We start from the raw sequence: 23,706 nt of genomic DNA on the forward strand, positions 1-23,706 counted from the left end.
AATTCTGTTTTTGTTTTGGATTTCCAGCATCTGCAGTTTTATGTTTTTATCAAGCCATTCTTATGTTGGCACTGTTTATTACATTTTATAAAGTTGCACCTCCCAAACATGAAGTCGTGTCAGGTGGCATGACAATGAGAAAAACATGAAAAAAAAAAGGAAGGGGAATGGGAAAAGGAAAAATTTGAATGGGGAATTTAAGGCACAGAGTTTCAGGACTTTCAATGCAGCTTTAAAAGGGTGTTAAGGCAAAGGAAACTGGGCAGAGAATTTCAGTGAGCAGGAGATGTAATGCCTGAGTAAGGGCCCACAAATCTTGGAGTAGGGAGAGCAAGACATGAGGAAAAGTCCTGTGTCAGAAGAGCAGAGAATAAATGCAATAAAAAGCTGGGTCTACCAGGATACAGGAAATGGATTGGTTAGTTTACTTTCAAGTTATAGCTTACAACAGCACAAGACACATGCATCAGGAAACAATCACATTAGCACAAATCTCTTACAATATAAAAGCAGCTTCAGAGTCAGTACATAAGTGGCTGCAGATAAGCAGTCAATAGATGATGACATCACAACTGTGGACACACTCAATTGCAAGCAGATGTTTGAGTTAGCTCACTAGGCTATTCTTTTTGGCGAACAGTATTGCTCAACTAGACAGAAGCAGTTACTGCAAAAGGAAAAAGATCTACCTCTCCATAATCTGCTATTTTCTCTTCTCCATTCTTAGCAGCATTTAATCCTTGCTGGGATTTGATTCTATGGGAACCATATGCCTCTGGCATCTAGCTCAAATGGTCATTGGGCCGGATTTTGCAGTCAGTAGTGAAGCAACTTTACCAATGTCGGTACCATGCCAAGGGGACCTCCAGGCATACTGCAGCAGTGGTGTCATCAAGTAGGGTATGCAGCCAATCACATGAAAGCATTCTCTCAGACAACAAACCAGCCACTAAAAACTACAGATACCAAATAAATGATTGGGACATGCACGTGGAAATACGGTTGAAACTAAAATATCATAAACAAACTTTTATTATTTTAAAAATGTGTAATTTCTTACAATGGAGACATTTGATATTCAACAAAAATAAAGTTATTCTTTAACAGTTAGTGAGGTTTTTTTTAGCATTAATTATGAAGTTAATAGACTAGTTAAACATCTGGTTGTATCTCATGCAACGAGATGCAACTTTTTCAAGTTTTTTTTTACAGCCAAACTAAAAGCATGAGAGTGAAAGTTCTTATCAGTTCAATGATTTCTAATAGATTGCAGTCTGAGTCTTCAACAATGCAGTCTTTGGAGAAGTGTGGAATTAGTGATAGCAACTTCAAGACTTCCACTTTCAACTGCACATCTGCAGACTCCAGAAGTTGCAATCAGTTCCAGAGAAGTAAAGCTGGCAAACACCGACAGTTTCACTGTCAATACCACTGCAAAATCCGGACCAATACTTCTGAGGACCAAGACAATGAGTGTCAGCAAGATATTCAATCACAGCTGAGCTAGATCCTTCTCTAGCATAATATTTGCACAAACTTGCTCTCAGCTGAAGTTGCTGGATAGTGGTTGGAAGCATTGGCTGTTATTTTTTTTTAATCCCACCAACAAATGAACTCAGACTAAATATTGCCTAATTTGTATCCCCCCTACAATTGTAAAGAGTGAGTAGTCTTTCAATTACAAGCCACCTTCATTTGTATTTTGGAAAATTCTTCATCTTCCAAGGAAAAAACTTAATTTATTATTTATTAGTGGGGCAGGGAGGCAGTGGTGTAGTGGTATTGTCACTGGACTGGTATTCCAGAGACCCAGGGTAATTCTCTGGGGACCTGGGTTCGAATCCCACCACAGCAGCTGGTGGAATTTGAATTCAATAAATATCTGGAAGTAAAAGTCTAATGATGATCATGAAACCATTTGTCAATTGTCACCAAAAAAAAAAATCTGGTTCACTAATGTCCTCTAGGGAAGGAAATCTGCTGTCCCCACCTGGTCTGGCCTATGTGTGACTCCAGACCCACAGCAATGTGGTTGACTCTTAAAAATGCCCTCTGAACAAGGGCAATTAGGGATGGGCAATAAATGCTGGCCTAGCCAGCAATGCCCACATCCCATGAATGAATTTTTAAAAAAATTCTCCCTAATCCAGTTCGTGAAGCCATATTGAGTGTTAAAGGGAAGGTAGGATTCCTCAAAGATGAATGGAGAACCTAGATGTGAAGGTTGAAGATATGGCAGATATGAAATAAATATTATGCTTTTGTTTTTACGAATGAAGGCCGACAGAAAAGCTTAAATTGGGGCATCTGTGCAGTGTCTTTCACAGCCTCAGGAAGTTCCAAAGTCCCTCACAGAATAACTTTGAACTGTAGTCAATGTCTCCTGTATTAGAAAAGATGACTGCTCTTCAAAAGTACTTCATTAGCTGTAAATCACTTTGGGGTGTCCTTACTATATATACCTTACATACTATTGTTATATAATAACATTATAGTATATAAATCTAAGTTTTTTTATGTCGGAAAACAAAGCAGGCAATCTGCTCACAGCAAGATGCCATAAGTAACAATGAGATAAATGACCTAATAACTGCTTTGGTGGCATTGATCAATGAATAATTGTTGGGCAGAACACTGAAGGAGAACAGGGAGTTCCCCCAAAGTGTTAATATGATTTTTAGACCCAGCCATATAGGTTCCCAGTTTACCATCTCATCTGAACGGCGGCACCTTGGACACTAGCACTACACTGAAATGACAGCCTATATTATGTGCTCAAATCCTGAGTGAGGCTTGAACTCACAACCTCTAAGTTAGCCATTAGCCAAACTGAAATTAGAATGTTAGCATACACGGAATGTGGAAAAATTATTGAAATATAATGGGAAGAGAGATTTGGTTCTGAATAAAATTAGCAAAACTCAATAGATGTAGCATGCACATTAGTTCTTTGGAGGAAGTTAAAAAAATAGCACAGGCTCTAACCACAATTTTTCACACCTCCTTAGACTTTCAAATTATGCCAGGTAAAGTCTAAGACCAATCTAATACAAAAACAAAAATACCTGGAAAAACTCAGCAGGTCTATCAGTATCTGCAGAGAGGAACACAGTTAATGTTTCGAGTCCGTATGACTCTTCATTAGAACTAAGGAAAAATAGAAAAGAGGTAAAATATAAGCTGGTTTAAGGGGAGGTGGGACAGGTAGAGCTGGATAGAGGGCCAGTGACAGGTGAAGATAACCAAAAGATGTCATAGAGAAAAGGACAAAGGTGTTGAAACTGGTGATATTATCTAAGGAATGTGATAATATCACCAGCTTCAACACCTTTTTGTCCTTTTGTCTATGACATCTTTTGGTTATCTCCACCTATCACTGGCCCTCTATCCAGCTCTACCTGTCCCACCACCACCCCCCCCACCCCACTTAAACCAGCTTATATTTCACCTCTTTTCTATTTTTCCTTAGTTCTGTTGAAGAGTAATACGGACTCGAAATGTTAACTGTGTTCCTCTCCGCAGATGCTGTCAGACCTGCTGAGTTTTTCCAGGTATTTTTGTTTTTGTTTTGGATTTCCAGCATCCGCAGGTTTTTGCTTTCACCAATTTAATACCTCTGTTCAAAAAAAGAGAGAAGGATACATTGGATAACTTGGATACACTAATTCATCTAATGTCAATTCTGGGCTAGCTCTTAAAGTCCATAATTTGAGGTCAATTACTAAGTATTTAGATAGGCTAATCAAGGACAGTCAATCCAAATCTGTTAATGGTAAGTTGTGTTTGTTAAATTTAAGAGGCTTTTTCTGCCCTAATTGTACAGATAAAGTGAACCCAGTAAATGTGCATAAGACATTTCAGAAGATGCGCGATGAGGTGAGGTGACTCACAGGAGGCTTATCACAATAAATGCAATAATTATGACCCTTGTGGTCCATGGCACTGATTAAAGGGACATAGAATCAGGAGCGCTATTCAATTAGACCATGGCTGATCCACATCTCAAATCCATTTACCTGTATTTCATCTATTTCCTTTCAATGCTCTAAAAATCTATTGATACCAGTCTTGAAAATTTCAATTAACCAGCATACATTCAGTCTTATCACAGAAGGGAATTCCACGTTTCCATTACTCTTTGTGTGAAAAAATGCTTTCTAATTTCACTTCTGAATGGTCTCGCTCTAATTTTAAGATACTAGTGGCAAAATACTGTGGATATTAGAAATCTGAAATAGAAACAGGAAATGTTGCAAAAACTCAACAGATGTGGGAGCATCTGTGGAGAGAAACAATTAGCATTTCAGGTTGGTAACCCTTGGTTCTGACAAATAGTCTCTGACTTGAAATGTTAACCATTTCTGTCTCCACAGATGCTCCCAGGTCTGTTGAACATTTGCAACATTTCCTGTTTCTAATTCAGATTTCTAGCATCCACAGTATTTTGCTCTAGTACCTTAAAATTAGAGCGAAACCATTCTCCACAGTTGTTGGCCAGACTAAGTTTTCATTCCAAAACAAAAACACCTGGAAAAACTCAGCAGGTCTGGCAGCATCTGCGGATAGGAGTATTATTAAGGATTATGCTTGTGTTCTGGATTCTCCTACCAGAGGATCAGCTTCTCCATATCTACTTTGTCAAATCCTTATAAAATTTTGAACATCTCAATTAAATCACCCCACAATCTTTTGAATTTAAGGGAATACATACCAAATTTGTGCAGCCTTTCCTCAATTTACAAGGACATAACCTCTCCTAATTATTTGTGGTTACATCTCGAGTACCATTACTAAGGTAATCACAAGTGCTGCAAATGGTCGAATAAAAAAACTGTTGGTGGAGCAATTTCACCCGAAATGGGTAAATATAGTACAGGGAATCAACAAGGTTGAACAGTTCATTGGAACTGCTCGAGAACCTGACTTTGGCTGAAAACAGCAGTGCCTTTTTAACACGTAGGTACAGAATAAGAAAGAAAAACAGAAAATTGTTGAAATAATTAGCAGGTCTGGCAGCATCTGTGGAGCGAGAAACAGAGTTAATATTTCAGGTCAATGACATTTTGTCAGGGCTCAGAAAAGTTAGGTTTTAAGCAAGTGCTGAAGGGGAAAGAAAGAAAAGGGAAGATCTGAGATGTGATGGAAGACAGGAGAGGTTTGCTGAGGTCATGCAGGAATTGTGAAGCGTGGTACCTCAGTACTTACACTGAATCATGCACGCAATGATAAAGAATCATATAATCATACTAGAACCATGTTGCATGATTTAGTTGAGTACCCATGTTGGGTTGTGTAACACAAGTTTGTTAAAGATCTGATTCTGCAGTTGTTAGAACAGATATCTGTTTCTAAAGTAACAAAACAAAATATCCAACATTTTGGCCACCCCAGCATGATGTTTTTTCACCAACTTAGTTAAACAGATGTGATATTATCAGATATTTTTGGAGTGAAGTGGCAGTTGATTCTAGGAAGTGTTTTCAACGTTTGGTGGTTAGATGTGATATTTTCAAATTTCGCCAAGCCAGAGTTGGTTCGAGGAAGGGTTTCCCAGCAATCCATTCAAGGAGTGAGCATTCCATTCAGGATAGTGACCTAATAGGGATCTCCAGTTAGCAAAGGGAAGAGTTGGAGTATACTGGATGAAGGCCGGTAGTTTCTTAATAAATGGATTGAATCTAAGATGGGACAGGAAACAATGTCAAGAGAATGGAGAGAGTTACATCAGTCCTTAGTGGAAAGTTTCTGGTTAAAAAGTAATGGTTAATGTTCAAAAGTGAAAAGATAATGAAAACATTGTGTCTAATGCTGGAAATTCATAAGTTAGGAGAAGAGGTTAAAAGACGTTGCATAACTTCAAGCGGTCAATGGCAGCAGAAGACAGAAGACTGGTGATTTCAGGCACTTGGAGTACTTCTGATTCTTGAACAGCACCTTGTTTCAAGTTACGAAAAAAAATAGAACAGGAAAATTCTCCAACACCTTCCATCTGAGCATAGACGTTCCCTCTCCTCACTACTTTCCTCGCCTCTATTTACTTAAAATCTGTTACACCCCTAACTTTTTTCCAGTTCTTTTGAAAGGCCATCAACGTTAATTCTGTTTCAATCACAGTAGATGCTGTATGACTTACTGAGTACTTCCAGCATTTTCTGTTTTATTTCAGATTTCTTGCATCCATTGTATTTAACTCAAGAACAGGATAAGCATGTATCAAATTGCCCAAAGTAGTATAATTATCAGGAGTTTCTGCTAGGTTGCAGTTTTTCCAAAGGAATTCAGCCATGATCAGCCAAATCAGTAAAATACATTGAGGAATTTTAAGCACAAATTACATCCAATGCAAATAGAAATTCTGCAATATTTTGTGCTGGTTTAAAAAAACATTGCAAGAAGCCGGTCCAACCACAAAAGTCACCACACTCCCAGATTGAATCAATCACTATGGCAAGATTCCACTAATTTTACATTCAGCAATATACCAATGAGTTTGAGCAGAAATTTGAGCAAAAAACTTAAAACTAATGCAATTTGCACCCAGATTGGGCAAAGTGAAAACTTATGCTAAAATGTTATAAGCGTCATTTTTGTAATTGACACCTATGGAAATGACAAATGGTTAATGCTATTTGCTGAGTGCAGCTGCCCTTGTCAAACATGGGTGTTGTAAGCAGTAAGGACTGTAATTGGAAAGCTGTAAGGCAAAGAGGATCTCAATAAGAAGTTTTTGCATTAACAGGACAAACTAAAATATGGTTGGTAATAGAACAAACTAAAATATGGTTGGCATAGATAGTTCCAAGCTTGATAACACTGCTTTAACCAATTAAGGGCAACTTAATTAATTGCAAAGTAGAAGGAAGCTGCTTCACTTACTTTGGATGTCGAATGTCAGGGAGGCTCCGATTGAGAGAGATTCTATCACTCACGTAGATATTGAAACCATTTTCCCTATATGCTTGGTCAGCTCTATCTTCATCAGACAATGAGACAGGTTTCCCCTGTTCTCCAGTTCCTAACAGGATAAAGCAGAAGGATAATGCCAAAAGTTATATTCACTCTCAACAGTTAATCTTGGGATCTACCAAATTTACAATTAAATCTCCATTCTTTAGTGATAAAAACAAAAAACTGCGGATGCTGGAAATCCAAAACAAAAACAGAATTACCTGGAAAAACTCAGCAGGTCTGGCAGCATCGGCAGAGAAGAAAAGAGTTGACATTTCAAGTCCTCATGACCCTTCAACAGACTCAGCAGGTCTGGCAGCAGCGGCGGAGAAAAGCGTTGACATTTCGAGTCCTCATGACCCTTTAGCAGAACTGCTGATGTTCTGTTGAAGGGTCATGAGGACTCGAAATGTCAACTCTTTTCTTCTCCGCCGATGCTGCCAGACCTGCTGAGCTTTTACAGGTAATTCTATTTTTGTTCTCCATTCTTTAGTGTTGGCTTTCTTGCAATGGTGCATTACACCTTGTAGGATATACCTAGTGATCATCGGACAAAGTTAAATTATGCCTTAGCATTAATGCAAGCTATTCAAAGTTGCATACTGATAGCCTTACTGTAGATTGCTTGAAAATTTAATTTGAAAAGTTCAGTACTTGAGCTGCTTGATCCAAGGCTTCAGTTAAAAGGACTGGTCAGTCCACAAGTTAGGAAAGGTTTTCCACCGATTAAGCATCATTATCATGTAATCTAATTTTTCAAAGCTCATATATTCTTGCAACAATGTGCCACAAATGAACCATACCTTCCAATCTTATGAAAAGCAACTGAAGTCAATTGGAGCAATAATAATTTCATTAGTAAATATTCCCAGGTACACCTGATGGGGTTAGTTGTATATTAACAGTAATTATGTTTAATTATATGTCGAGCATGGGCGTTAACTGGGGTTTCACTTGAGCACACAATGAGACACTTCTTGAAACTGAAATGTGTTTGAGTTCGGAGGTGTATGCATGACTAAGTAAAGATTAGTGCCAGTACTATCCTGCACCAATTGGCTTTCTGGAATATAATAGCCAGGTTTTGAGACACAAATTTTTATACTTTAGAAACAGCATTTCTCAGCTGTTAATAAAACACATCGGTCCAAATTTGCAGAATACCATTGTGGCAAAAAAAGATTATTTTTAACTTCAAACTAACATTTAGATTTTAACAGTGCCTTCATGACATGCATCAAAATTTATTTTCCCCTCAAATTATGTAAGAAACAGAAATTCTACAAGACAAATATACCTTAAATTCAAAGGAAAATACTGCTTCCCTTCATTGGCTAATTTGATTTATGTGTCAAATCAGTTTGTCTCTTTTGGTATCAATCAGCTATATTCATGCCCCAGCTGTATTCAGACATTCGTATTGCTGGGTACTTCAGGGCTGAGGCATGTCAGGTGGTAATTGATTCAGTTCTGTGGAAGGGTCATGAGGACTCAAAAAGTCAAATCTTTTCTTCTCCGCCGATGCTGCCAGACTTGCTGAGTTTTTCCAGGTAATTCTGTTTTTGTTTTGGATTTCCAGCATCCACAGTTTTTTGTTTTTATCTCATTGATTCCTTTACCTCTACAACAGAACAAAGCACTATTGTTCACTTATCAGCTAAAAATAGTTGCAAGTTTATCTCCCTTTACTGAGCTATCTTTGCTCTGTGACCTTGATGTTATGTTTCTCACTGCTCTGTGAAAATGCCTTGTTCTTACAGGCATTCACAGTTGTAAGCCATTTAATGCATCCACAATTCTTTCTGGCTTCAGACTATTTTGATGCATACTTTTAAACTTAAACTCCATTTTAAGAATATACATCAGAAAATTAACAGGGTGTTTTCCTTATACTCCTGAGTGAGATAAAATTGAGAAGTCACCAAAAGACACTGAGCATCTAAGTCACTGTTTTACTAGATATTGGAAGAGGAGTATTAAAATCAGTGCTGATTGATAGAGCAGACCATTTAAGTGACTGTGGGCTCCATTTCATATTTTTTCATTTGAGTCAAATCAAGGCACTACACTCATGTAAAATCCCCAACTCCAAACAAGTGGAAAAAAAGTTAATGATTATGTCCTTCTCTATACTGTTTTGATCCCCTTAGGAACCGGTAACTTTTAAAAAGAAAGAAATTTCCCAAACAACCAATGGAAATAACAAAGGACAAGAGTTTACATTTTCAGACTTTTACTTTAAAAACTAAAATCAACATAAATCAAACACAACTTAACAGACAACTAATATATTGAACTAACACATTAACACAATCAAGATAGGTCTTATAACTCCTTTCACTGTGCACCACACTTCTCGCTGATATATAGTATTACACATCCTGAGTTACTCCCAACTTTCCAGCAGGTCATTTCTCCCTGCCACGCCAGGTTGAATCTTCCAGTGTCCTTCGAAAATTGCTCCACTCAGCATGAGTATTCCAGAAATTACTTCCACCAGCAAGGCTCACTTCAGCAACTCCTTGTTCCTTAACTAACCAAAAATCCCATCTGTTCAATCTCCTCTTGAACAGTGTACCAGCTCTCACTAGCATTCTGCTCGGCTGCTAACACAAAAACAGTACTTTCCTGCTCTTCACAGCTACATTGTCTCTAGATGCTGCACTAGAAATCTTGATGGAGAAGGTGGAAAAGAAGAGAGGTGCCCTGCATCCTTGGCAGGGGAAGAGGGTTGGGGGCATGGGTGTGATGCCCTTCAAATACATGTTAAGAAGGCACTGTTTCAAAGAAGAGCAGGGGAACTGTCCCTTACCCCCCAATCAGTATTGCAGATTATCTGGTCATTATCACATTGCTGTTTGTGGGAGTTTGTTGTGCTCAAACAGGCTGTTGTGTTTCCTATATTACAATCGAGACTACACTTCAAAAGGGTTTCATTGGCGGTAAAAGTGCTTTGAGACATCTAATGGTCATGAAAGGCACTATATAAAGGCAAGTCTTTCTTTTTTTGGTTTCCAATGGCACTCTTGGGGAAATCTGTAATCCTTGCAAACCCCGTGCTGGCTCTGCCCATTTCTCTCAGCAAGAAGGAATAAGATTAATCGGTCTCTCGGAGTCTCAATAATCTCTCTTATGAAACAGTGTACTGCAAACTAGCAGATGTTGCTAATAGCTCTAGCAACAGGGTAGAAGGAGCCAAATGCATCAACGTTCAGAGCCACAGTCACCTTTCACAGCCTCTGGAAATGGTGCCCTTGTCCTCCTCAGGTTGAAGTTATAGTTGCAGGAATTGACAGGTTTCAGTGACAACCCCCTTCATGAAGCACAAACATTTCAAACTTTGGTTGTCACTGAAGTTTCAATGTGAAACCAGTGGTTGATTACCTTTTCAAACGTGAGGCCAGTGGGTAATTATCTTAAGTTGATGCAAATACACTGATTTCAGCATCAAGTCTATTGGCAAGGACTGAAAAAATGTACCTGTGAAGGAGCAGGTTTTTACTGACAGCAATTTCTGGGTTTCTGCATTTAAATGTGCATGTGCAGATATCAGAAGTTGTCGTTAGATTTAGCCTCTAATAACAGTGAGTGCTGCTTGTCTCCCCATTATGAAAGCAAACCCTTTGCTGGTGTTTTTCTGAAACTTCCCAATTCTGCTTTTAAACCATCGGTGGCTCCCACTCAAATTTCATTGCCCTGCTTGGAGGGACCTACCAGACCTGTGCTTAGCTCTGTTGCAGCTCCACTATTCATTTATAACAATTAAGTAAACTGCCCATGTTGTCACTGAAAGATAGTTGTGCTGCTTAAGGTTCTACAGGGACTAGATAACATAGACCATGACATGTTAGTTTACTTTGTCCAGAACATTAGAATAGGCAAGCAAATTCTGTGGTCTGACAGGGGCGGGGTCATGGTACACCAGAGGCACCAATGATGCAAGGGCAGGAGGCGCCTTCGTGGACCATGAAGTGTCCATCAAGGAGAGCACCCCATCCCTCTTCCCCTGCCCCCACAGCCCAGAAACACATTGGGAGGCTGATAGGGTTTATTTGGCGTTATTGTCACATGCCATTGGGCCCTCCAGACATGGGTTAATTGCCCACAGGGGTGGGAAGTGGTACTTAATTGTGCTGTTAAATAGATGAGCCACTGAACTGCCCACCAATGGCAATGTGCCATGGCGGCAGAAAGATGCCAGGCTACCCTCCCAACACCTTCCCCAGCCTCGTTGCCAGCCCTCTAACCCATCGTCAATAAGCCAGGAAGATTCAGCCCAATAATTCCATGAATTGTAAATCTATAGAACAGACTCCCTGGGGAGATGGTTGAAACGGTTGTAGTTAATTGATGCAAATGCAATTTGATAGACATCTGGAATATTTTTATTGTATGAATATTTTGGAACAGGATATGTGACAATTGTAGTTTAGGAGGAGAAGGCGAACTTGGGCCTATCATTTCCAAAGTCCTCCACCATTGGAATTTCCCTTTTGTCATTTCTGGTTGTGTCATGGGCTAATGGATACAAATTGATTGCTGTCGTTCATCAACAACTCCATTATTATTGTATCACAGAGCTATCAGGAGAGTAGAAAGCGAATTAGAATGTCCTTTTTCTTGTACAGAAATTTCTCTGTTCAATTTTCTATCTCCAATACTGTTCACCACATAATATACATGCCCTACACCCAGCCTTGCTGAATTATTTTTGCTGCTCTCAGCCCTACTGCCTGAAGCATCATTCCAGCCCCAATCAGAATATCCTCCCCAACTCAGCTTCCAAACTCCTGTTGCTCTTTTGCATTTTACTTTTTATTTCCAGTGCTAGATTTCTTCAGTTATTGCTTTATTTTAAACTCCAAGCATTTTTTGTCAACACCTGTTCTCAATCTTTGGAGCGGTTTTTGCCTCCTAACGGAAGTGGAAATCAGGTCAGCGGGAATCTGGTCTGGAAACGTCAAGCTTAGGATTGGATTTTACGGGGGTGTCGCCATACCCACATGCCCACCCACCCTCACCTGCTAAAAGGTCGGGGGGAGCCCGCCTATGATCCCGCCGACTGCCCTGCAGCAATTTAATGTTGGGAGCAGCATTAATTGCTTCAAGGCAGGACCTCCGCCCCTTCCTTAGAGAGGTGCCGGCCAATCAGATGGCTGGGAGTGGTGGCCACTGCTGGGACTACATTATGCTGAGGAGCCTGGGTAAGTCCAGGTTTGTGGGTCTAACTGAGAGGAGTGGGGGCCAGGTTCAGGAGGCCAAAGGGAGAATTAAATGGGGAGGATAAACCTTGAGTTAGAGGGGTGCCTCCAATGGGTCCAGGGGACCTGTAAAGGGGGTCCTCCCCCTTTTGTCCAACACTAGCCTGTGCAGTTAAATCTGCTGAACATTCAACGTGGTGTGGACCTCCCTCTGTTGCAAGTGCAAAGGCCCAAGGGCAGGCTGATTACCCGCGCCCTCATAAAATTTCAGACTAATCAAGGAATGGGAAGGTGGTGGGAAGGCCACCCATTGGATTTTGCGTGTCCCCTGCCTTCAAATTCACTGGTGGGGAGCATAAAATCCAACCCATAGATTTTTTTCCCCCACGAGAAAAACAAATTTCCTCTGCCTTCCAAATCCAGGCTATTTTTGTCTGGCAAAATGCTATAAAAGATGGGGGAAATTCAATTTTCCTTATGCACACTATTTGTGTGTCCTGCAGCGCAGTTTACGAACCTTTTAAAAAACGTTTCCTCGATTGAGGCGCAACCGCTTTGCTGGGTTGGGAAGAGTGCAGGATAAGTACAATTACTTTATCCAGCGTTTTTCTCAACTTTTAAAACTGCAAAGTCTGCCTGCCAGCCAAGGGATTCTCTGCAAGGGAGGGGAGAGTGCACAGAGGTGTCTCTACAGACAGGAAACAAAGAGTATGAATAAACGGCTCTTTTTCTGAATGGCAGGCAGTGACTAGTGGGGTACTGCAGGGATCGGTGCTGGGACCCCAGTTATTCACAATATATATTAATGACTTGGATGAGGGAATTAAATGTAGTATCTCCAAATTTGCAGACAACACAAAGCTGGATGGGAGGGTGAGCTGTGAGGAGGATGCAGAGATGCTTCAGTGTGATTTGGACAAGCTGAGTGAGTGGGCAAATGCATGGCAGATGCAGTATAATGTAGATAAATGTGAGGTTATCCATTTTGGTATCAAAAACAGGAAGGCAGATTATCTGAATGGCTATAAATTGAGAGAGGGGAATATGCAACGAGACCCTAGGTGTCCTTGTACACCAGTTGCTGAAGGTAAGCATGCAGGTGCAGCAGGTGGTAAAGAAGACAAATGGTATGTTGGCCTTCATAGCCAGAGGATACGAGTACAGAAACAGGGATGTCTTGCTGCAATTATACAGGGCCTTGATGAGACCACACCTGGAATATTCTGCGCAGTTTTGGTCTCCTTATCTGAGGAAGGATGTATTTGCTATAGAGGGAGTGCAGCGAAGGTTTACCAGACTGATTCCTGGGATGGCAGGACTGACGTATGAGGAGAGATTGAGTCGATTAGGATTATAAAATTCTAACTGGACTAGACAGGGTAGATGCAGGAAGGATGTTTCCGATGGTGGGGGAATCCAGAACCAGGTGTCACAGTCTGAGGATATGGGGTAGACCATTTAGGACTGAGATGAGGAGAAATTTCTTCACCCAGAGAATGGTGAGCCTATGGAATTCATTACCACAGAAAGTGGTTGAGGCCAAAACATTGTATGTTTTCAAGAAGGAGTTCGATATAGCTCTTGGGGAGAAAGGGATCAAAGAGTATGGGGAGAAAGCAGGAGCAGGCCATTGAGTTGGATGATCAGCCATGATCATAATGAATGGCGGGGCAGGCTCGAAGGGCCAATTGGCCTACTCCTGCTCCTAGTTTCTATGTTTACAGGCCGCATTCAGCACAGCTGCAGACCTGCCAGCAACAGATCTCCATTGCAGCCTCAGAGTCTTCAATAGTCAGGTACTCTCTTCAGAAGTCTTCCTTCCTGTCATGGGTGCAGCACCCCGCCACCTCCTGTACATAGAAATACAGGTGCAGCAGCAATCTGAAGTGCTTTGTTCACCTCATGCATGGCTCCAAGGGCCAGAGGAACCAAGATGTCAAACGCCTGCAAGGAGGAAGCATTGAATAGTGAGGCAGTTCGCACTCAAAAGTGTCTTTGGGAATAGGGTAACATACCTGAACATGAGAGAGAGGCAATGCCAGAGGAGGCTACGTCTATCCTGAGAGATGGTGGCTAAGCTTTGCAAGACGACCTGCTGCCAAGGCGACGACAGGAATGTACACTCCAAGTGGCGTTGAAGGCCACAGAAGCACCACTGGGAGCAGCCTGAGGCGCTGACCACCTCTGCAATCTTCAGCAAGGCTGCCTTGGTGGATCTGGGAGGCAGCCTGGGCACTAGGGGAAACAGGACATCCCTGTGGACATCCGCCTACTGCAGCAGGGTATCCAGGTCATTCTCTGAGAACCTGGGGGATGCTCCCTCCCAGGACTCCTGGCTACTTTGGGTGTCAGTCACCTTAGAATAAGGAAAGAGGAGGCGCATGAGTCAGCGTGTGTGGTGGTCATGTATTCCTTCATCATGAACTTCATGGGATGCAATGCTAGTAAGGGAAAGGTGCTTTATGGCATGGGAGGAAAGGGTTTGACTGGCCCAGGCTTGGTGATCTACATGTTGCATTGCCAGTGACAGGGTGGCAAGCCATGTCCCAGGTCGCAATTACCGTAAGGGCCTTGAGGGGTTCCTGGACTATTCCTGGTTAGGTTTCTGGTGCTTCTGAGGATAAGCATGGGAATGCTCAGTGTAGTGTCCTCTGAAGGGGAATGCATTGAAATGGGTGTTACGGGTCTGAGTTGGATTGAAGGGTGCAGAAGGTGAACTGTGCTGCCACATGATTTTTTTTTAATTCAGCAACTTTCAGGGATGAGCATGAAAAGAACTGATGCAGCAGGGTACTCAGAAGGATAGGCAATGGGAACCTTGGCTTAGAACAGAGGAGATATCAGCAGCTGATGGGTTCACTAAGGGTATGCAGTCAATGGGCCAGCTCACACAAGGAAACAATGTTTCAGACAACATAAAACTCAACAATATTTACAGTGCAAGATTCAGTGGTCACCTCCAGTGGCATGGCAGCGCCAGCTCTGGCCAGTATTTTGATTTTGGCAGATCACTGCCCTTTTATTGGGCAGAGTATGGGAAGAAGCTGCCTCTGCCCCAAACCTCCTCTGGCCCAAAACCCAATTGCAACTCGCAAACCACACCTGGAAGCCACACCTTGTTAAGATGAAAATATGGTGCCCAGTCAATACTGAGTTGGATTCATATTTCAGAAGCTACAAAAGGGCCTGACTCACATTTTCCCAACCCTACATGAAAATTCAGTACTTAATCTCAACTCCTAGTCTACACTTTAAACCCTCATTTTGCTTATATTTTTTATTCATTGCCCATTCTTTTATCCCAATTTTAGCCCAGTTCTATTAATTCCAGCTGGCTCTCTTTCTATATCCCTGTTCTTTACTCTTTTCATTTTTGGCCTGTTCTTTAACACTCAATTGTGTCATTTTCTTTAATTCCCACAGACTAACTCCTTCCAACTTCCACCTTTTTCTTTAATTCCTATCTAGCTCTTCCAATTATTGTGGGCATTGCCATAAGAGATTAACTGGTACAGGTTTAAAAAAAAAAGAAATTTTGCATAGATCCGCAGTTTATTTTAATATTAAGTACATTATTAAACCTAATCACTTCCATATAACCAACTAGCTTTCTTCAGGAACTACATTTAGAAAATCTCTATTGATAAATACAGACCTAATTTTGCTGCGTCTGCTCTGATTGCCTCGTGGTCGTGCCAATCTTTCTTCTTCAATCCATCATCAATGAAGAAAGTGTCTTGTCTTGGCTTGATTGGTAAACCCTATTTTAAACAAAAATTGCATCAAAACAATGCTATACTGATAAGGTTACTAGTCGTATCTGTACTATCTACTTGATTAACAATTTATAGTTGGAACAATTTATGGGAAAACCTACAATAAATCCAACCACTCCTATTTTAGACATTAATGCACATACTTCAATACTTTGTGGCAGAGTGAAACACCCTAAAGATTCACCAGCTGCGCCATTTTCCTCTTTTTGCCAAGGTTTAAGTATTTATTGCTTTTGCTGTTTTTTTAATAAATTGCAATTAGCTGGCTTGGCAGAAAGAATCGACACTGGTATCTGTGCTCGCTTTGTGAGAAATGTATGTTCCATGACCATTTTATCATGAAATAAAATTAGAAATGCAAGGCAGGTGTAGCTTGAAGAACAATACATTAAATTTGTCAGTGACAATTTGAGTTCTAGTTTCATGACAAATCTGAATAATGAGATTTTAATATTACTGCTAAATTGAGGACAGATGTGCTATTTGCTTTAGTTCTTTTCAAGTACATCAAACAGGAAATAGAAGAGTTTATGACTAGAAAATTATACAACAAAGTGCATTCATATTTTCATAATAGTTCTAGTACCAAGGAATCACAAAGTCAGAAAAAGATAAATCAATTTGAGGTTACTTTTAACTTTTTACCTTTTTTGTCTTTATTCTTTCACAGGATGTAGACGTTGCTGGCAAAGCCAACATTTGTTGCCCATCCCTAATTGCCCTTGAACTGAACGTTTCGAAGGACACTTAAGAGTCAACAACATTGCTGTGGGTTTGGAGTCACAGGTTGGCCAGACCGAGTAAGGATGATTTCATTCCTTAAAAGATGTTAGTGAATCAGATGGATCTTTTACAACAAGTTTCATGGCATCATTACGGAGACTAGCTTTATATTCCTGATTTATTAATTGACCTTAAATTCCACCAGCTGCCATGATGGGATTTGAACCCATGTCCCCAGAGCAATAGCCTGGGCCACTGGATTACTAGTCCAGTGACATACTACCATACCTCTGGAGGGACAACCAATGCAAGAATCTATACAAAAACACCCATTTGGGATCCAAACTGCAGAGAGCCACTGTTAAACTGCAAATCTCAGACAACAGTGTAAATCTGAAAGTCATTTCAACCCATCAATTCTGTTTAGATACCATTGTTACCATCACAATGAAGCGTGAATGCAGTACTGAGTGATTGCTGCACTGTTGGAGGTACCATCTTTTGGATGAGACGTTAAACCGAGGTTCCATCTGCCTGTTCGGGTGAATGTCAAAGATGCCATGGCACTATTTTGAAGATGAGCAGTTTTCCCCAGTGTCATGTCCAATATTAATCCCTCAGTTGACACGTCAGAAAAGATAATCTGGTCATTGTCAGATTGCTGTTTGTGGGACCTTGCCATGTGTAAATGGCTGCCTGTCAGAATCCAACATGCAGATTACTATGACTGTTAAAATTAAACAAATTTAAGTATACAACTTTAAAACAAAAATCAAACCTACTATATCAGGATTTAACAAATTGCAGTTTCATACATTTAAAGAAATCCAAGTGGAAACCAATGCAGGTACGTTTAATTCGAGTACCTTGAATTTAACCCCTCAGAGCCTCAACAAGTCTACAAGTATCAGTGAAAAGAACAATGGCTTTCGTTCACAATCATTTTCCCAATGCCCACACATTGCATTGTTAAAACATACTTGGATCAAATTAATTAAAGTACATCATTTGGAAGAAAGAGCAAACTTGTTATGAAGGAGGCAATACACATACATCAGGACTTGCAAAAAGAGTTAATTTTTGAAAGATAGTCATAATTTTGCAAGCAAGTTTGGCAGCCAATTTACATACAGAAAGATGTCACAATGCGATGAATAAACAGTTAATCTGTTTCAGCATCCTTGATTATGAGCTGGACGTTGTCTAGGACATCTGAAGTGCTCCCTATTTTTCAATCATAAAGTGACATTGAATCTTTTGCACGCAGATTAGGCTTTAGTTTACTCTCATCCAAAAAATTGGCAGTTCCAATATGCAGCACTCTCTTAGCATTGCAGGAAGTTGTCAGCGTCAATTATGCAGCCTTTATTCAGAGGCAATTATGGAACATATTGATTGGAGACAATGCAATAAAACACTTTTGGGTGGAGTGTTACAAAGCAAATAGCCACAAGGAAAAGACCAATATCTATCAGCATTGTTTATATTGATGCTGCAAGACAATTACCCCATGGAAATTAAGAAAATAACTGATATTGACTTACAAACTTCATCTCCAGAGGGTGCAAAAGAATTAGCTATTCTTTCTATATAGCAAGTTAAAATATTGACCCACGCCATTCTGTTCTCACAATGCTCTTCTTTGAAACATGCCATGGGATCTTTTATGTCCACCAGAGAGGGCAGATGGGGGCCTCCACTGTGTGGCTTCTCTGAAAGATGGCACCTCTGATAGTGAAAGAAAGCAAAGAAAGACTTGCACTTATATAGCGCTTTTCATAACCTCTGGACATCTCAAAGCGCTTTACAACCAATGAAGGACTTTTTTTTTAAAGTCTATTTAATCACTGTTGTAATGTAGGAAACATGGCAGCCAGTTATGCATGGCAAACTCCCTCAAATAGCAATCTGACAATGACCAGATTTATCTGCTTTACTGATGTATTAACTGAGGGATTAATATTGGCCATGACACTGGGGAAAACTACTAATCTTCAAAATAGTGCCATGGCATCTTTTACATTCACCCCAACAGGCAGATGAAACCTTGGTTTAACGTTTCATCCAAAAGATGGCACCTCCAACAATGCAGCAATTGCTCAGTACTACACTGGAGAGTCAGCCTTGATATTTGTGCTCGAGTCCTGGAGTGGGATTTGAACTCAGAACCTGTAGCTCAGGGGCAAGAGTGCTACCAACTGAGCCACAGCTGATACTCAAGAGAACATTAATAAAGAGAACTAATTAATTAATAAGAGAACATTAAACATGCAATAAATTTGTGTGTACTAAATCTAGGACCCAGTACAAGAATGAACATTGAAAACAAACATTTTAAAACAGATAAAAATTTGATATCTATACATCTTAATTATGACCATTTCTATTCAGTTGTCCTGTCCATAAAAAGCAGGACAAATCCATTCAGGTCAATTACTGTCCCATCATTCTACTCTCAATCATCAGTAAAGAAAGTGTTTTTGACATTGCTATCAAGCAGCACTTATTTACCAATAACCTGCTCATCAATGCTCAGGTTGGGTTGTACCCCGACCACTTCGCTCCTGACCTCATTATAGCCTTGGTCCAAACATGGACAAAGAAACTGAATTCCAGTGGTGCGGTGATAGTGACTGTCCTTGATGTCAAAGCAGCATTTGACCAAGTGTGGCATCAAGGAGCCCTGGTAAAACTGAAGTCAATGGGAATCAGGGGGAGAACACTCCACTTGCTCGAGACATACCTAGCACAAAGGAAGCCAGCTCTGGGTTTTTGGAGGCCAATTATCTCAGCCCCAGGATATTGCTGGGGAAGGTCCTCAGAATAGTGTCCCAGAGTTGTTTCATCAATGCCCTTCCCTCCAACTTAAAATTTGCCGATGACAAAACTAGGTGATAATGTGAAATAAAAACAGAAAATGCTGGAAAAATTCAGGTCTGGCAGCATCTGTGGAGTGAGAAACAGAGTTAAAATTTCGAATCCATATGACTCTTCTTCAGAGCTAAAGAGAAGTACAAATGTGATGGATTCTATACTGTTTAACAGCCAGTGGAGCCAGTGGAGCGAAATAGAAGGTCAGGAATAGGTGGGAGCTAAGGAGAAATTTGACAAAGATGTCATGGACACAGGACAAAGCAAATATTAATGGTAGTGTTAAAGACTAAAGAAGGTGCTGATAGTGGCATAAAGGTAAGATAGCAGAATGTGTTAATAGCACAACAAGGGTCAGTGCTCTGTGAAAGCAAAACATAAACACGTGACAAATGTCCCTGTTGCCAGGGTTTTTGGCGGGGGGGGGGGGGGGGGCGCTGCTTGGGAAAAGAAATGATAGGAACAAAAATATGTAAATAAAAACTATTTTATAAAAAAAACATTATAAAAGGGGGTAAAATTGGAGGAGGGAGTTCATGGTCTAAAGTTGTTGAGCTCAATGTTAAGTCTGGAAGGCTGTAAAGCGCCTAATTGGAAGAGGAGGTGCTGTTACTCCGGTTTGCATTGGCCTTGACTGGAACATTGCAGCATATTAAGGACAGACATGTTGGCATGGGAGCAGGATGGTGTATTGAAATGGCAAGCAACAAGAAGGTCTGGGTCATGCTTGCGAACTCAGCGAAGGTGTTCCGCAAAGCAGTCACCCAGCCTGCGTTTAGTCTCCCCAACGTGGAGGAGACTGCATTGGGAGCAGCAAGTACAGTAGATCAAATTGAAGGAGGTGCAAGTGAAGTGCTCTTCATCTGAAAGGAGTGTTTGGCGCCTTGGACAATGAGGGAGGGAGGAGGTAAGGGGGCAGGTGTTGCACTTTCTGCGATTACATGGGAAGGTGCCGTGGGAAAGGGATGAGGAATTGGGAGTGATATAGAAGTGGACCAGGGTGTCACAGAGGGAATGGGCCCTACGGAATGCTGACAGGGGGTTGAGGGGAAGTTGCGTTTGGTGATAGCATCATTCTGGAGTTGGCAAAAATGGCGGATGATGATCCTTTGAATGCAGAGGCTGGTGGGGTAAAAAGTGAAGACAAGGGGGACCCTATCATCATTCTGGGAGGGAGGGGAAGGGGTCAGGGCAGAGATGTGTCGGACACAGTTGAGGGCCCTGTCAACCACAGTGGGGGGACCCCTTGGTGACGAAAAATGAAGACATGTCAGAAGCGCTGTTTTTGAAAATATCATCAGAACAGATGCAATGGAGGTGAAGGAACTGGGAGAATGAGATAGAGTCCTCACCAGAATCAGGGTATGAAGAGCTGTAGTCGAGGTAGCTGTCGGTGGGCTTGTAATGAATATTGGTCGACAGTCAATCACCAGAAATAGAGAGAGAGAGGTTAAGGAAGGGAAGAGAAGTGCCAGAGATGGGTGGAAATTGGAAGCCAAAAAAAACTATAGATAAGTTTTTCCAGGTCCAGATGAGGGCATGAAGCGGCACCAATACAATCATCGATGTACCAGAGAGTTGTGGGAGGGGGCCTGAGTGGGACTGGAACAAGGAGTACCTCACAAAAAGGCAGGCATAACTGGGTCCCACACGGGTACCCATAGCCACACCTTTTATTTGGAGGGGTTTAAGAAGAAATTGTTCAGTGGGAGAACAAGTTCAGCCAGGCAGAGGAGAGTGGTGGTGGATGGGAATTGTTCGGGCCTCAGTTCGAGGAGGATGCAGAGAACCCTCAGACCATCCGGGTGGGGAATGGAGGTGTGGAGGGACTGGATGCCCATAGTGAAGAGGAGGTGGTTAGGGCCACAAAACTGGAAACTGTTGATATGACATAGTGCGTCAGAGGAATCATAAATGTAGGTGGGAAGAGATTGGAAAAGGGGAGAGAGGATGGAATCAAGATAGGAAGAAATGAGTTCCATGGGGCAGGAACAGGCTTACATGATGGGGCTACCAGGACAGTCCTATTTGTGGATTTTGGGAAGGAGGTAGAACGTGAGTTGTGAGGAGGATGTAAGGAGGCTTCGTGGCAATTTAGACATTAAGTGAATGAGCAAGAACATGGCAGATGAAATATAATGTGAATAAGTGTGAAGCTATCCACTTTGGTAGAAAAAGCAGGCAGAGTTTATCTTAAATGTTGATATGTTGGAAAGTGTTGTTGTCCAAAATGACCTGTTTGTGCTTGCTCATCAGTCACTAAAAGCTAGCATGCAGGTGCAACAAGCAATTAGGAAGGCAAATGGTATGTTGGCCTTCATCACAAGGGGCTTTGAATACAGGAGTAAAGGTATCTTGCTGCAACTGTGTAGAGCCTTGTTGAGACCACACCCGGAGTATTGTGTACAGTTTTGATCTTCTTTTCCAAGGAAGAATGTACTTGCCATAGATAGGGCGCAATAGAGGTCCACCAGACTAATCCCTGAGATGGCGGAATTTTTTTATGAGGAGAGATTGAGGTAACTGGGCCTGTATTCTCTAGAGTTTCAAAGAATGAGAGGTGATCTCATTGAAACTTACAGAATCCTTACAGGGTGTGACAGGGTAGATGTGGATAGGATGTTTCCCCTGGCTAGTGAGTCTAGAACCAGGGGTTACAGTCTCAGAATTTAAGACTGAGATGAGGAGGAACTTCTTCACTCAGAGGGTGGTGAATCTGCAGAATTCTCTACTCCAGGGGGCTGTGGAAGCTCAATCATTGATCATGTTCAAGACAGAAATCAATAGACTTCTGGATACGAATGACATCAAAGGACATGGGGAAAGTAGGGAAAATGGTGTTGAGGTAGATGATCAGTCATGATCTGTCTGAATGGCAGAGCAGGCTAGACTGGCCTAATGGCCTACTCCTGCTCCCATTTCCTATGTTGTTATCAGAAATGGTGATGTTCACTGGTGATTGCAGAGTGTTCAGTACCATTTGCAACTGCTCAGATACGGAAGCAGTACCTGCATGCAAGCACACAGACCTGGACAACATTCAGGCTTAGGCTAATAAGTGGCAAGTAATATTCACACCACACAAATGCCAGGCAGTGACCATCTCCAGCAAAGGAGAATCTATCCATCTCCCCTTAACAGTCAATGGCATTGCCATTGCTGAATCCCCAACTATCAATGTCCTGTGGGTTACCATTGACCAGAAACTGAACTGAACGAGCTATATAAATGCTGTGGCTACAAGAGCAGATCAGAGGCTGGGAATCCTGCGGTGAGTAAATCACCTTCTGATTCCCAAACAAGATCCGAAAGGAGCAGCGGGGGCGGGGGTTTAACACCGGGGCCAGTGCACTAGGGAGTCCCGGGCGCAAGCAAATATTTTCAACATGCTGCCAGAACAGCAGCAATCACTAGCTAAGCAGCCTGTCAATCGGCATGGTCTATGCACAAAATTGGCTGCTTTGCACACTACCAGAACATCACGCCAGATTCCTCAGTCCCTCCTTTCATGCTTGCCTCATGTGAGGAAAGTTCAGTTTGTTGGGCATTAGCGCAGTGCATGCTTTCTCCAGACCTGGAGCACAAGGTAAACAAGATAAAGTGCCTGCATCTGAGTTAAGTTAATTGCCTTACCCCCACATCCTGCCTCACAGTTTCCTGAGGAAATGTTCCAGCTCCTCTGTCCCTGGTACCACATTACGTCAAACGTCCGCAAATCCACGCTCCTCGGACAAGCTTCCTGACCTCCTCTTGCTCAAGCGAGCGTTCAGTAGAGATCCATCAAGCGAGATGAGTCGGGAATGGTTCCAGGGATGAGGATCTTCAGTTATGAAAACAGATTGGAGAAGTTGGGACAATTGTCCTTGGTGACGAGAAAACCAAGTGGAGATTTGATAGAAGTATTCAAAATCATGAGGAGTCTGGACAGAGTAGATAGGGAGGAACTGTTCCCACTCATGAAAGGATCAAGAACATGAGGGCATAGGTTTAAAGTAATTGGCAAAAGAAGCTAATGTAACACAAGACAAAACTTTTTCACACAGCAAGTGGTTAAGGTTTGAAATGCCCCCCCATGAGTGTGGTGGAGGCAGGTTCAAATGAGGCTTTCAAAAGACAATTGGATTATTATCTGAAAAGGAAGAATGTGTAGGATTGCAGGGAGAAGGTGGGGATTTGGCACTAGATGA

At 41.6% G+C, this 23,706-nt stretch overlaps 1 protein-coding gene across 2 annotated transcripts in view; it reads right to left on the minus strand.

Moving 5' to 3' along the window:
- Nucleotides 1–23,706, minus strand: part of LOC121281211 (polypeptide N-acetylgalactosaminyltransferase 10-like) — a 167,847-nt gene that overhangs the window by 74,175 nt on the left and 69,966 nt on the right. For both annotated transcript variants that reach the window (XM_041193992.1, XM_041193993.1), the window contains exons 2-3: nt 15,805–15,910; nt 6,877–7,015 (exon numbers count right to left, since the gene is read on the minus strand). In XM_041193992.1, coding sequence (XP_041049926.1) covers nt 6,877–7,015; nt 15,805–15,910 — 245 coding nt within the window. The remainder of the gene's footprint in view (nt 1–6,876; nt 7,016–15,804; nt 15,911–23,706) is intronic.

Source organism: Carcharodon carcharias, chromosome 8 (genome assembly GCF_017639515.1).
Source record: "Carcharodon carcharias isolate sCarCar2 chromosome 8, sCarCar2.pri, whole genome shotgun sequence".
Classification (NCBI taxonomy): domain Eukaryota; kingdom Metazoa; phylum Chordata; class Chondrichthyes; order Lamniformes; family Lamnidae; genus Carcharodon; species Carcharodon carcharias.